The sequence below is a fragment of the Lithobates pipiens genome, unplaced genomic scaffold (assembly GCF_037356315.1).
Source record: "Lithobates pipiens isolate NorthernLeopardFrog02 unplaced genomic scaffold, aLitPip1_a1.2 Scaffold_8, whole genome shotgun sequence".
Lineage (NCBI taxonomy): Eukaryota > Metazoa > Chordata > Amphibia > Anura > Ranidae > Lithobates > Lithobates pipiens.
In genome coordinates, this window is record NW_027507903.1 from 552353396 (window position 1) to 552367366 (window position 13971).

General features: G+C 43.6%; 1 protein-coding gene across 3 annotated transcripts in view; it reads right to left on the reverse strand.

Annotated features, from left to right (window-relative positions):
- Positions 1 to 13971, reverse strand: part of KAT6A (lysine acetyltransferase 6A) — a 93983-nt gene that overhangs the window by 22752 nt on the left and 57260 nt on the right. For all 3 annotated transcript variants that reach the window (XM_077469920.1, XM_077469919.1, XM_077469918.1), the window contains exons 8-10: positions 13130 to 13236; positions 4092 to 4207; positions 1758 to 1899 (exon numbers count right to left, since the gene is read on the reverse strand). In XM_077469920.1, the coding sequence (XP_077326046.1) occupies positions 1758 to 1899; positions 4092 to 4207; positions 13130 to 13236 (365 nt within the window). The remainder of the gene's footprint in view (positions 1 to 1757; positions 1900 to 4091; positions 4208 to 13129; positions 13237 to 13971) is intronic.

Below are 13971 nucleotides of genomic sequence, written 5' to 3' on the forward strand. Positions count from 1 at the left end.
TCAATCAACCATTCAACTTCTAAAGCAAACCTTTACTTTTCCTTCACTCCCTGGCTGCACATTTGAGCACCTGGAGTCAAAACAGACACCTGGTGAATCTAGGTATGAAGGAGCATGCTACTAACTATGTGACAGCACTGGGCTCTATCACATGGGGAGTCCAATGCCCTTTTGTAAGCTACTAATCCAGCAACTTTTAATTTCCACAGGGATTTGCATTTGCTTCCTGTGGCTGAAAGGAATTGTCATGCCAGTAGAAGGAAGGTAAGGATGTGCTGCCAGGAAGGTCTGCATTCAAAAGGAAAAAGGGAACCTATTGCTTTGCCCTGCATGAGCAAAATCACATGAAGGTTTAGAAGGCAAGTTTATGTCTAGCTCATACTATACAAATACCACATCTCTTCAATCGAAGCTGCCAGATGAACAGCAAACTAGCCAATATAAAATCTACTTCACAGCAGCTTTAAGTTATCACAATGGATGGCAATTGCATTTAAAGTGACTGTAAACCCTTACAAACCACTTTGACCTACAGGTAAGCCTAGATTAAGGCTTACCTGTAGGTCCAAGAAAGATCTCCTAAACCTATACGGTTTAGGAGACATTTCCATAAAGACAGCGGTGCACTGGGCAGGCCGCAGATCGCATCGATATGCCGCGAGTGTCGGCTCCCATGCACATGTGCGGGAGTAAAGTCACTCCGGGATCCTTGGCAGCGGCAGACATGAAGACGGAGGACTGCTTCGGGGGCTTAGTTCTCAGGTAAGTTATTCATAATGAGCTAGCTATGCATACTAGCTCATTATGCCTTTGCCTTGCAGGTTGCTTCCCCCCCCCCCATGGGTTTACAACCACTTTAACAGCAGAGAATAGGACAGCAATGCAAAAAGTTAGCCCATTTCCTGGAAATTTGGGTGTTCCTGGTGGCGCTTAAGAGGAACTGCAGTCTGCTCACATAATTAGTAATAAAAACATCTTTTCCATCCTGAAGCTTCCCTCCAACAATTTTTCATATTTTTTTAAATTAGATATATATATATATATATATATATATATATATATATATATATATATATATATATAGCGATTCTGTACTTGCCAAATATGCTTCAGAAATCTCCCTCCACTGAGTCTGGCTGCAACCATTTTAACTGTGGGCAGCTGAAGCTGCTGCCTGTTCACTTCTTGGATTTACACATAGGCACACCTCCAGCTTGGCAGCTCTGACTGGCCCTCTTATGACTCAGCCCCCCTCCATTCATGGCAAACTCAGAGTTGTGCATGATGTCATAAACCTAGGCTTTTTACCAGACAAGAAACATGAAGTGGGCTGAATAATGTATTTACTGGCAGAAATTCAATAGATGGAAAGATGAAAAAAAAAAATGAATGAAGTTCCACTTCAAGATCTGCCTTGTAAAATGTCTGAATTTTGGTGAGAATTCTGGTTTCCTGCTGGTGGTTTTCCATGTTTGGAGTTGGCAAGTGTGCTGCAGAGGAACGGACAAGCCAATTATCTCCTATCTTATTACTGTGACACTGCAGAGCAAGCCCAAATTACTGCTTACTTTGTGCTACACATAAACTAGTGCCTACAGTATGTGTAGCCATTGGCTTAAAGCAGACCCTACATAAAAAAAAAAAAAAAATCCTTTTACTTTTGTAGCCGAAACCTTCATACAACCAAATTTGCCAAGGCACTTTATATAGCAGCATGGTCAGACCGTACCACTGCCAGAGTCCTCACATCTACTCACCTCAAAGACTGAAAGGTTGTCCTTCCTATATATCTCATTGGCAGGCGGGTGAAACCAGCCGCATTTTTTCATGTGCTGCTGTAGCATGGTTTGACTTTTCATATAACGGAGACAGAATTCACAAAGGTACAACTTGGGGAGTCTAAGCAAAATGAAGTAAAATAAAAATAAAATTAGAAAGTTGACACTATCATAAGAACAAGAGGAAAATAATTTCTGCATGAGATATAAACATGACAACTGATGTAATCTTGTGTCATTCAGCACTCTAACATATGGAACTACACACAGTGCAAATGCAAATCAGCAGCTGCATCACTATGCAGGGCAGAACAGATTCACAACAGAAAAGAGTCAGATGTGACAACAGGTGTTTACTCAATGGAAAAAGCAGAAAGGGATCCAAATCCACGAGAATCCATAGTGATCTGGTTTTGACTCAAAGTGACTTTCTGAGGGCTACTATACTTTGCCCATTAACATGGTTTATCAAATATATTTATTAAAATAAAATTAGATTAATGAGGGGTAAAACTATATGGCTCAAACTAATGAAAATTATAGATATAAGTGCAACTGCTGCTGATAGCAACCAGATTACACTGAAGTCTCCACAGGGAGGGGATCATGCTCTGCTTCAGTAGGTCACAGTACATGTTGGCATTCATGGTTCCCTCAATGAACTGTAGCTCCCCAGTGCCAGCAGCACTTATACAGCCCCAGACCATGACACTCCCATCACACTGCTTGACTATAGGGAAGACACACTTGTCTTTGTACTCCTCACCTGGTTGCCACAACACACACTTGACACCATCTGAACCAAATAAGTTTATCTTGGTCTCATCAGACCACAGGACAAGGATCCAGTAATCCATGTCCTTAGTCTGCTTGTGTTCAGCAAACTGTTTGTGGGCTTTCATGTGCATCATCTTTAGAAGAGGCTTCCTTCTGGGATGACAGCCATGCAGACAAATTTCATGCAGTGTGCGGCGTATGGTCTGAGCACTGGCAGGCTGACCCCCCCTCCAACCTCTGCAGCAATGCTGGCAGCACTAATACATCTATTTCCCAAAGACAACCTCTGGATATGATGCTGAGCACGTACACTCAACTTCTTTGGTCAACCATGGCGAGGCCTGTTCCGAGTGGAACCTGTCCTGTTAAACTGCTGTATGGTCTTGCTGTACGGTGGGTGCTGCAGCTCAGTTTCAGGCTCTTGGCAATCTTCTTATAGCCTAGGCCATCTTTATGTAGAGCAACAATTTTTTTCAGATCCTAAGAGTTCTTTGCCAGGAGGTGTCATGTTAAACTTTCAGTGACCAGTATGAAAGAGTGAGACCGATAAGACCAAATTTAACAAACCTGCTCCTCATTCACACCAGAGACCTTGTAACACAGTCACATGACACCGGGGAGGGAAAATGGCCAATTGGGCTCAATTTGGACATTTTATCTTAGGGGTGTACTCACTTTTGTTGCCAGTGGTTTACACATTAATGGATGTTTGTTGACTTATTTTGAGGGGGACAGCAAATTTACTCTGTTATACAAGCTGAACACTCACTACTTTCTATTGTAGCAAAAGTTTTGTTTTCCTCAGTGTTGTCACATGAAAAGATATAATAAAATATTAACAAAAATGTGAGGGGTGTACTCACTTTTGTGAGATACTTATGTGCTTCAGATGCTACCCCCCCCCCCCCCCCCCATACCCTGCTGGTCACTGTCATTATGGGACTTTTAGTCCTACAAGAAACCATTACAATTTCCTTGAGACTGATAGAGATCATCACTACAACTTTGCATAAGAGGCACTAATGCCCCGTACACACGACCGGACTTTTCAACATCAAAAGTCTGACGGAATGATTCCGGCAGACTATTCGATCGTGTGTGGGCTGCAACGGACTTTTGATTCGCAAAAGTCTGACAGACTTTAGAAATGGAACATGTTTCAAATTTTTCCGACAGAACTCTGCCGGACCCAGAAATCCGCTCGTGTGTGTGCTAGTCTGACGGACTAAAACCGACGCTAGGGCAGCTATTGGCTACTGGCTATGAACTTCCTTATTCTAGTCCAGTCATACGTCATCATGTTCGAATCCGTCGGACTTTGGTGTGATTGTGTGTGGCCAAGTCCGTTCATTCGGAAAGTCCGTCAGAACTCCAACAGAACTCCGTCGAAAGTCTGCCGGACTTAAGTCCTGTCGTGTGTACGCAGCATAAGACATGAGCTCCAGAAAGATTTCAAATAAGTTAAAGAAGAGCCTGGGGTCAAGCCACTGAATCGTTATTTCTATCATGCCATCTGGAACGAAAGAATATTCTTACCTTGTGTACTCCTGTGGGTATGGAGAGGAGTACCACGTCTGAATTTCGTACTTTCCAAATTCTATGACAGATGGGCAGCGGACTTGTGGGTCAGGGGGACCACTGACACCCACTTTCTGCAATAGAAAGACAGAGTGGTCACATCACACATCAGCAAACTGTCTCTATATTGAACACAGCTAGCTATTTTCAATATGTATCAAGATGGTTCACAGTAATTGCGGTTACTTATTTATTCTTGCCAAGTCCCACATAAAACTTGTAGGTCATGAAACACGAGCCTGAAGCAGAAGGTTTTGCATACAAGCAGAAAGAGCAAACTAACCTGTGCAGTGTATGCCTCGTCTCTCCTTTTCCTCCCCACACCTTCCTCCAGCTGAATACCTAGGGTCAGAGTGGTCCCAGGACTCCAGTACAGCTGCTTACACATGGCTTCCTAGTATGTGAGCGGGGGTCGAGGGCACCCGAGGAGCTTTTCTCACCCCTCCCCTTTTTAATCCTTCTATCCTGGCTCTTGTTTGTCTCTTGCTTCCCCTGGGCTCTCTCCTCCCCACTCCCTCCCCCCTCCAACCCGTGCCTAGGTGACAGCAGCACGCAACGCTCCTGTGGGAATAATCACAGCAGTGAACAGCCACAAGAACACTCCAATTAACCAACTGGATACCAGAAGAGAGATGACCAGCAGGCCAGGTGGTGGTAATATGGTTATAGATATGCTATGTGCCTGGAAGGCAGAAGCCTATTCATGGAAAACAAAGGACCAAAAACATGCTAAATTTTTTGCTCAAAAGTAACAGCACACACAGTATGAACATCAGCAAAGTCTTGCTGAATTTGCCAAAATACACGCCATAAGTGGCCCTGTTGGCACCACCTAGCTTAACCAGACAATTTAAAAATGATCTGAACTGGGTGAAAATCTAATTAGCTGTCTGAACACAAAAGCTTTCAGTAGAGATTACTCCATCCACATTGTTTAGCATGAATGGGGAAATAAACTGATTTCTGTCAGTTTTCAGGCACGAATGACAGAAATCTACACTTGTATGGCTAGTTTAAAGTGACATTAAAGACTTTTTTTTCTAAACAAACATGTTATACTTACCTGCTTCTGTGCAGTGGTTTTGCACAAGTAGCCCAGATCCTCTTCTTGTATCTCCTGCCTGCACTCTTAACCCCTCCCCCCTGCCAGGTGCCCCCAGAGCAAGCAGCTTGCAATGGAGGGCACCCAAGCCAGCTCGTTCCTAAACCACGGCTCTGCATGTCCATACACACACACACACGGTTTGGCCCCAGCCCCTTTCTCTCCTTATTAGCTCACTGGCTGATTGCCATTGGCTCCTGCTGCTGCCAATGAGGAAGGGAGAGTCCCTAAAGAGCCGAGGCTGCCGTGAACATCTCTGGATAAATATGGAGCTCATGTAAGTATTGGGGGGGCTGCTGCAGAGGTGTTTTTATTTTTTTTAGCTTCATGCATAGAATGCATGAAGGTAAAAAAAAATCTTGAGCCTTTCGAACCACTTTAACTATAATGTCACTTTAAGCTGTATGTTCTCATCTTGAAACAGAACAAGCTTTTTTTTTCCTCAAACCACATTTCTGGCCAAACAGGCTACACATCTCCAGCTTAGAGCGGCCGACTACTACACAGTGTGCAATAAAACAAAAGTACTCTCTCACCCAGGGGCGTCTTTAACCACTTTCAGACCGGACCATTTTGCTGGTAAATGACCAGAGGTCTTTTTACAATTTGGCACTGCGCTGCTTTAACTGGTAATTGCGCGGTCATGCAATGTTGTACCCAAACAAAATTTGCGTCCTTTTCTTCCCACAAATAGAGCTTTCTTTTAAATGTATTTGACTGACTCTGCGATTTTTATTTTTTGCGATATAAATGTAAAAAGACCGCAAATTTTGAAAAAAAATGATATTTTCTACTTTTTGTTATTAGAAAAATCCAATAAACTCAATTTTAGTCATACATTTAGGCCAAAATGTATTCAGCCACATGTCTTTGGTAAAAAAAAAAGTCAATAATTGTATATTTATTGGTTTGCGCAAAAGTTGTCACATCTACAAACTAAGGTACGTTTTCTGGAATTTACGCAGCTTTTAGTTTACGACTGCCTATCTCATTTCTTGAGGTGCTAAAATGGCAGGGCAGTACAAAACCCCCCAAATTACCCCATTTTGGAAAGTAGACCCCCTAAGGAAATTGATAAGTGGCATGTTGAGCCCATTGAATATTTTATTTTTTTGCCTCAAGCGATTGAATAATGACAAAAAAAAAATTATTTTTATTTTTTATTTTTTTTTTACACAAAGTTGTCACTAAATGATATATTGCTCACACATGCCATGGTTATATGTGAAATGACACCCCAAAATAAATTCTGCTGCTTCTCCTGAGTACGGGGATACCACATGTGTGGGATTTTTTGGGAGCCTAGCCGCGTACGGGGCCCCGAAAGCCAAGAACCGCCTTCAGGTTTTCTAAGGGCGTAAATATTTGACTTCACTCCTCACTACCTATTACAGTTTTGAAGGCCATAAAATGCCAAGATGGCACAAAACCCCCACAAATGACCCCATTTTAGAAAGTAGACACCCCAAGCTATTTGCTGAGAGGCATGTTGAGTCCATGGAATATTTTATATTTTGCCACAAGTTGCGGGAAAATTACAAACTTATTTTATTTTTATTTTTTTTCACAAAGTTGTCACTAAATGATATATTGCTCACGCATGCCATGGGCATATGTGAAATGACACCCCAAAATAAATTCTGCTGCTTCTCCTGAGTACGGGGATACCACATATGTGGGACTTTTTGGGAGCCTAGCCGCGTACGGGGCCCCGAAAACCATGCACCGCCTTCAGGCTAAGGGCGTTACAGTTTTGAAGGCCATAAAATGCCAAGATGGCACAAACCCCCCCCAAATGACCCCATTTTGGAAAGTAGACACCCCTAAATTTAGGGGTACACTAGTGAGACTAGGTAATAAATGGCGGGTGCCCTGAAACTATAAAAAAATAACTAACCAACCAGCGTCACCTGTAACAGTTATATGGTGATCACTGGTGAAAGGGTTAACTAGGGGGCAATCAGGGGGCTTTATGCGGTAGTATATGGGGGTCCCTGGCGCTATAAAAAGCTGCGGCGAACCTAAATACCTACCTGCCTAACTAGCGTCACCTGTGACACTAATACAGCGATCAGAAAAACGATCGCTTATTAGGCTGGGTTCACACTGGAGCGATGCGGGAACGCCACGAATCCGCGGCGGGTTCCCGCATCGCATGCCTCCCGGCGGCAGTTCACACTGCCCTATGCGAACTGCTGGGAGTGTCAGTGAAATGTTAATGACACCCCCAGATCAGTTCGCATATCGCAGTGCGATCTGCAAACTCGGATCGCATGGTGTGAACACCCATGCGATCCGATTCTGCTGCGGACCAAAAAAAGGGTCCCGTGCGAATTTGCGGCGGGTGCGGCGAATGGCTGAACTCGAATCGCAGAGTTTGGATGTGATTTGCACTGCAGTGCGGTGCGAATCACATCCGTTCTCATAAACCGCTGCAATGTGAACCCAGCCTTAGTGACACTGGCGACGGGGGGTGATCACGGGGTTAAACCTTTATTGGGGGGTTAGGGGGGTACATTAGAACTAAAGGGGGCTAACCCTAACTGCCCTAACAGTTATTACAGTCACAAATGACACCAATGCAAAAAAAATAAAAAAATAAAATAAAAAATGCATTGGTGTCACTGTGACTGGGGGGGCAGGGGTAATTGGGGGGGGTGATCGGGGGGTAAAGGGGGGGTGTGAGTGTGCCTGGCATGTTCTACTGTGAAGTGTCGTGTTGGTGCAACTCACCGATCCTCTCTCCTCGGTGCCGGAACGAAAAATACCGACACGGAGGAGAGATTACATCACTTCCTCTGCCTGTGTTTACATTACAGGAGAGGAAGTGATGTCACGAAGGATTTCCATTCGTCGGGAGCGATCGCGAGGGGGTGGCCATGAATGAATGGCCGCCCCCTCATCCCGGATCGCTCCCGAACGAATACCGACCGCCGCAGGCACCGGGGGGGGGCCCGATCGGGCCCCCCACCCGCGGGAAGGCAGGGACGTACAGGTACGCCCATATGCCTGCCCGTGCCATTCTGTCGACGTACATCGTCGTGCGGCGGTCGGCAAGTGGTTAAGACAGGGCAAAAGGGGCAGCTGGGCCCTGTCATTGTGGGGCCCAAAGCAGCTGCCTCATAATTACCAACTATCCCAGTTTAAATTCCCTTGTCCCTTGAGGTTTTAGTCATGTGCTGTGTCCTTATATCTCAGTGTGAAGTGCTGGTGCTAATGCTGCCCAGCTTCCCCCCATTGCTGTGTTCAGATGACTGCAGACCCTGTGCCAAGAAAAGATTTGCCCAGGGTCCAATCAATAGTAAAGACGCCCCTGATCTCACCTACTTGCCCAGTGTGGATGCTCAACACTTTATGGCCAGGTATTTACCAAGGTACAAAGCAAAAATATATAGATACCCAGATTCTGCACCAATACAGGGCCAAACAAGTGTAATGAAGAGTTTGACCAACCACCCACCGGGTACTTAAACACCCTTCCGAACCAGACCAATTTTCAGCTTTTCAGTGCGCTCACATTTTGAAAGACAATTGCTCAGTCATGCAACACTATACCCATATGAAATTCCTGTCCTTTTTTCACAAAAACAGAGCTTCCTTTTGGTGGTATTTAATCTCCACTGTGTTTTTTTTTGCACTATAAATAAAAAAAATAAACGAAAATTGTTTTGTTATAAAAAAAATTTGACCAAAATTTATACTGCTACAAATCTTTGGTAAAAATAACGAAAATCAGTGTATATTATTTGGTCTTTGTGAAAGTTATAGGGTCTACAAGCTATGGGGCCAACCACTGAAAATTGATGACACCTGATGTACTAATGGCCCATCTCATTTTATGAGACCCCAACAAGGCAGAAAAGTACAAATACCCTCCAAATGACCAATTTTTAGAAAGTAGACATTCCAAGGTATTTAGTAAGAGGCATGGTGAGTTTTTTGAAGTTGTAATATTTTCCCACAATTCCGTGCAAAAAAGATTTTTATTTTTTTCACAAAACTATCATATTAACAGGTTATTTCTCTCACACAGCATTTGTGCACGCTTGCAACTACACCCCAAAACACAGCAACTACTCCTCCCAAGTATGACGATACCATATGCGTGAGACTTTTATGCAGCCTGGCCACATACAAAGGCCCAACATGCAGAGAGCATCATCAGGTGTTCTAGGGACATAAATTACACATTTCATTCCCTACCTCTTACAGTTTTGAAGGCTCTGGAGCACCAAAACAATGGAAACGCCCCCAAAAAATTACCCCATTTTGGAAAGTAAACACCCCAAACGTAATGTAGGAGGCATAATGACTCTTTAGAACATTTCCCCACACGTTTTTGGAAAAGGTGGAAAGAAAATAAAAACACTGTTTTTTTGTTTTTTTAAGAGGGGAGGAGCTGAACTGCACATGCTCAGGTTTGTTGACAAGTGATCGCTCCGTCATTGGACGGAGCGATCACATGGTAAAAAGCTGCTGTCATTGGACCTTTACCCCCCCCCCACCCATCTGTGACGTGCATGAGCGTGATTCTGGGAGGACCTCATTGTATGCCCTCCCAGGTTTGTTTTGCCGCTTGTGTACCTGTTGGGGAGATTTTGTCACGTCCAATAAGTGAGGAAACAGCTATAAAATAATTGGGGGGGGGGGGGGGGGATTTACTTGCTGGCATCTCCGCTCCTCCACGTAGCTATACCAGTCCCCACAGCTTCTTATCCCCATTCTCCTCTAGCGGTCTAGGGTCCTGACCTCATCAAAATTAAAGCAGGACCCATAGCCCTGTACTGGATATGACACCACCAAGGGACAGTCCACCGCTGGAACAGAGGAGCACCATCTACCATGGGAGCAGAGGATCATTTATCCTCTTCCCCTAGCCAAAATGAGCCATTAATCCTTGGCAGAGAAGACACAGCCCCACTGCAAGAGATAATTTAGTTGCCAGAAGTTAGGCTTGTGTTAGGCTTAAGTTGTGTTTCTACCTTCTGAACAGGAAATCATCACCAGCATTAGCCACATCCTGTTGTGCATGAAAATTTTGTGCCCATTAAACAACTGAACAATAAAGATTAAAGTCTCCATTCCTGCTCAAACAGCACAGAAATGCCAGACTATGTTAACGAGACCCTGTCACCAGGCCATTCATTAAAACAATAACCTTCCTTTAAAATATGTGCATATAACATATTTTAAGCATGTTCCGTACCTGTAAAAACGTTCAAAAGGCTTGAGACTGCTGCTGATTGCCACCATTTTGGATGTTTATTCATCACCCTCAAAGCAGTCACTCGAGTGGCAATCTATAGCCCTGGTGCCAAACCTGTGGCCCATCGGCCCTTTTTGTGCGGTCCTCTGGGTATCAGAAGACACTAATCTGTTTTATCCTACAGTCCCGTTAAAGCGATGATTTCTGAACATGCGTAAAGAGGTGTTTTTCAAAATTGCTTTTGCAAATTGGCTAAAGAGAACGCTACTAAAATACCACATGTGCCATTTCTTGAAGCGATTCAGAATTTTAGCAGTGAAAACTTGTGTTATTTTAATTCTGGCACTCGCCAGCACCCTTAAAGCGGAGCTCTAACTGGGGAAAAAAAAAAAATGAAAGGTCAGCAGCTACAAATACAACAGCTGCTGACTTTTAATATAAGGACACCTACCTGTCCAGGGAGCCCGCGATATCCTCACCTGAAGCCGACGCCAACATCCTTACTAAGGGAAACATGAAGTGAAGCCTTGCGGCTTCAAAGCTTGGTGGACATTGCGTAGTACACTGTAGCTGGATTTGACAGGTATCTGCTCCCCTCCTCCCCCCTTTCCTCTTACATTCTGCTTAAAGCAGGGAGTCATGGGAAGTACACTGTGGGTGCCAGCTCCTTAACCAGCAGAAAGTTCATACATTGTTTACATTCTCCATGCCTATACCACTACTTATTTAACCCATGCATTATGAAAAAATTATTTTCTAGAGTGAATCTATTGTTTTATGCGGTATTTACCAAGGGTTTTTGCTTTTTGAGGTAAATACCGCATAAATGGATAGTCCATTAACTATTGCATGCAACATTTGGGGAAAATGTGTCATGTGGCCCAAATACTGCATGCGATACACTTTAGTAAATTGAGCCCAGTGCCCCTTTAAAGTTTTGTGTTTTATACTATTATCAAACTAGTGACTCCTACATGCAGGTTGCAGTTTGCTACCATTAAAGAAAGGTAAGCATTATATGTACAATACATGTTCACTTCACATTGGCTTGTAATGTTATCTGTTGTATGTTATGTTACTGTCCAATAGCTAGTCCTACTGACTTAAAGTGGCGTTTCACCGAAAAGTAGAACGTCCGCTCATTTGTCTCCTCTCCCCCTCCAGTGCACAAATTGGAACCTTTCCTGGGGGAGGGGGTGAAAGGACACCTGTCTGACAGGTATCCTGTTCCCACTTCTGGGAGTCTGGGCCGCGGCCCATGACATGACCCCGGGCTCCCTCCTCCCTGTCGCCGGGCCAGTAGGAGAGAGGAGCGGGGCTTTACGCATGCGCAGTAGGCTACACTGCTGGGTTCCCTTACCTGCAATGGCGGCACCCGACAGCTGGTGGAGCCGATGGATCTGGACTCCAGGACAGGTAAGTGTCCTATTGTTAAAAGCCAGCAGCTGCCAACTTTTTTTTTGGGGGGGGGGGGGGCTCTAACAGTGTATGGGTTATATTTATTCAATGGCATTACAAACCTGGTGCCATAGGAATCTGACAAGGTGTTGCAGTTCACTTTGAGGATAGCACTAACTTCCGGAAGCAGGTCCTCAGCAAGATCAGAATCAAACAGGATGGAGATATTTACAATATCAACATTTCTTCTCCAACTTAATCAAATGGAACCTTTCACCAGGTATTTCATGATTTGGACCGCCAGAAAGCAAGAACTCTATCTGCTGCTAAACTACATTTACTGTCCTGCAGGAAGTAATCTCTTAACAGGATATGTAATCCAGTAACATTTTCAAATGGATTGATGCACATCATGCATCTCTCAAGGAAGGTAAAAAAAGGACTTACACTCAAAGTTAATAAATACACACTGCTCTCTCAGCACAGTAGTAGAAAAATGCGTAACATCCTCCACATTTAAGCAGACTGAAAGCCACAATTGTTTGTTTATTCACGATAGATTAGTGAATAGTTGTGATACTCGTCAGCTTTTTCTTTGACATCTGCAGTGGATATAATAAGTCTACACGGGGTATAAACAGTAATAAAGGGGAAATCTACTATAGTGGACACCAGTCAGTCACAACCAAAAGGGATTTGGCCCTCCCTTTGGAGAGATTTCTTTTATCACTTATGTCTACAAGACCGGAAGTAAATGTAAATCTCCCCAAGGGGACATACAATGGATATAAAAAGAGTCTACACACCCCCTTTTAAAATGTCAGGTTTCTGTGATGTAAACACGTTAAAAAGGTGGAGAAAGTTCTGTAATGATTTATCTTTGTCTCATTTTTTTTACATCACAGAAACCTGACATTTTAAAAGGGGTGTGTAACTTTTTATATCCATTGCATGTCCCCTTGGAGATATTTACCTTTACTTCCTGTCTTGTAGACAGGAGTGTCAAGAGACATTTCTCCTAAGGGAGGGCAAATCCCCCTTGGTTGTGATAGCTGTCCACATTAGTCCCTTTATTCCTGCATTGATGACAAAAAAAAAATGGATTTTCTTAGTCTGTTCGGACAAATATGTATACAAGGACAAGTAATGATAGCAAGTCTCCCCATGGACAGCTATAAAAATAAAACCAGGGGTTATAACCCCTCACCATTCAATATAAAAAAAAAAAAAATCATCTTCAGATATACTTCACTGATGGGGTATTGACAGTATCAAAAACAAGGCCCTTACCTGCAGTGCCTGCTGCTGAATGTCTTCAAAAAGTTCAATTTCTTTTTCAGAGACCATTCCTAGTCGGTCGTCCATATCGGTTTTGCAGTCCCAGCCATCTCGATTGTCTGTATTAGAAAAGTCATAATTGCTTCAGTCACTGGAGCTTTAAATGAACATTTGTCTACAAAGTAAGACAATTTGCACTAAGTATATATAAATTATTTCCAAGTACTCCAAGTTTTATGGACATATATTCTTGGGGATTCCCTAACAGATTTTCACCATGTGATATACTCAATTTAACAGAAAGGCAATCATACACTACATTGTCAAAAATATTGGGACGTCTGCCTTAACACACAAATGAACTTTAACCCCCCTGGCGGTATTGCCGAGTCTGGCTCGGGGTGGAAATTTTACACCAAAAGCAGTAACCCAGAGCCAGACTCGGGACCGCATCGCTGTATGCAGGAGGAGGTTTACTTACCTTCTCCCTTGGATCTAGTGATGTCCCCCCCCCCCCCCCCGCTGTACTAGCGGCTCGTCCTCCGCTCAATTCATCACGGAGCCGATCTCCGTTCCCTGCGAGCGTTGCGACACATGGGAACGGAGATCGGCGCCAAATTCAAAAAGTGAAACACACACACATTACATACAGTATAATGTAATCTTACAGATTACATTGCTGTATTTAATAATTTCACATCCCCTTTGTCCCTAGTGGTCTGTCCAGTGTCCTACATGCAGGTTTATATTATAAAAACTGTTCTTTATGCCTGGAAACTGGAGATTGTCCATAGCAACCAAATCTGTCCCTTTACATCAAAAATGATTTTAGATCAGCTAGAAAACAGCGATAA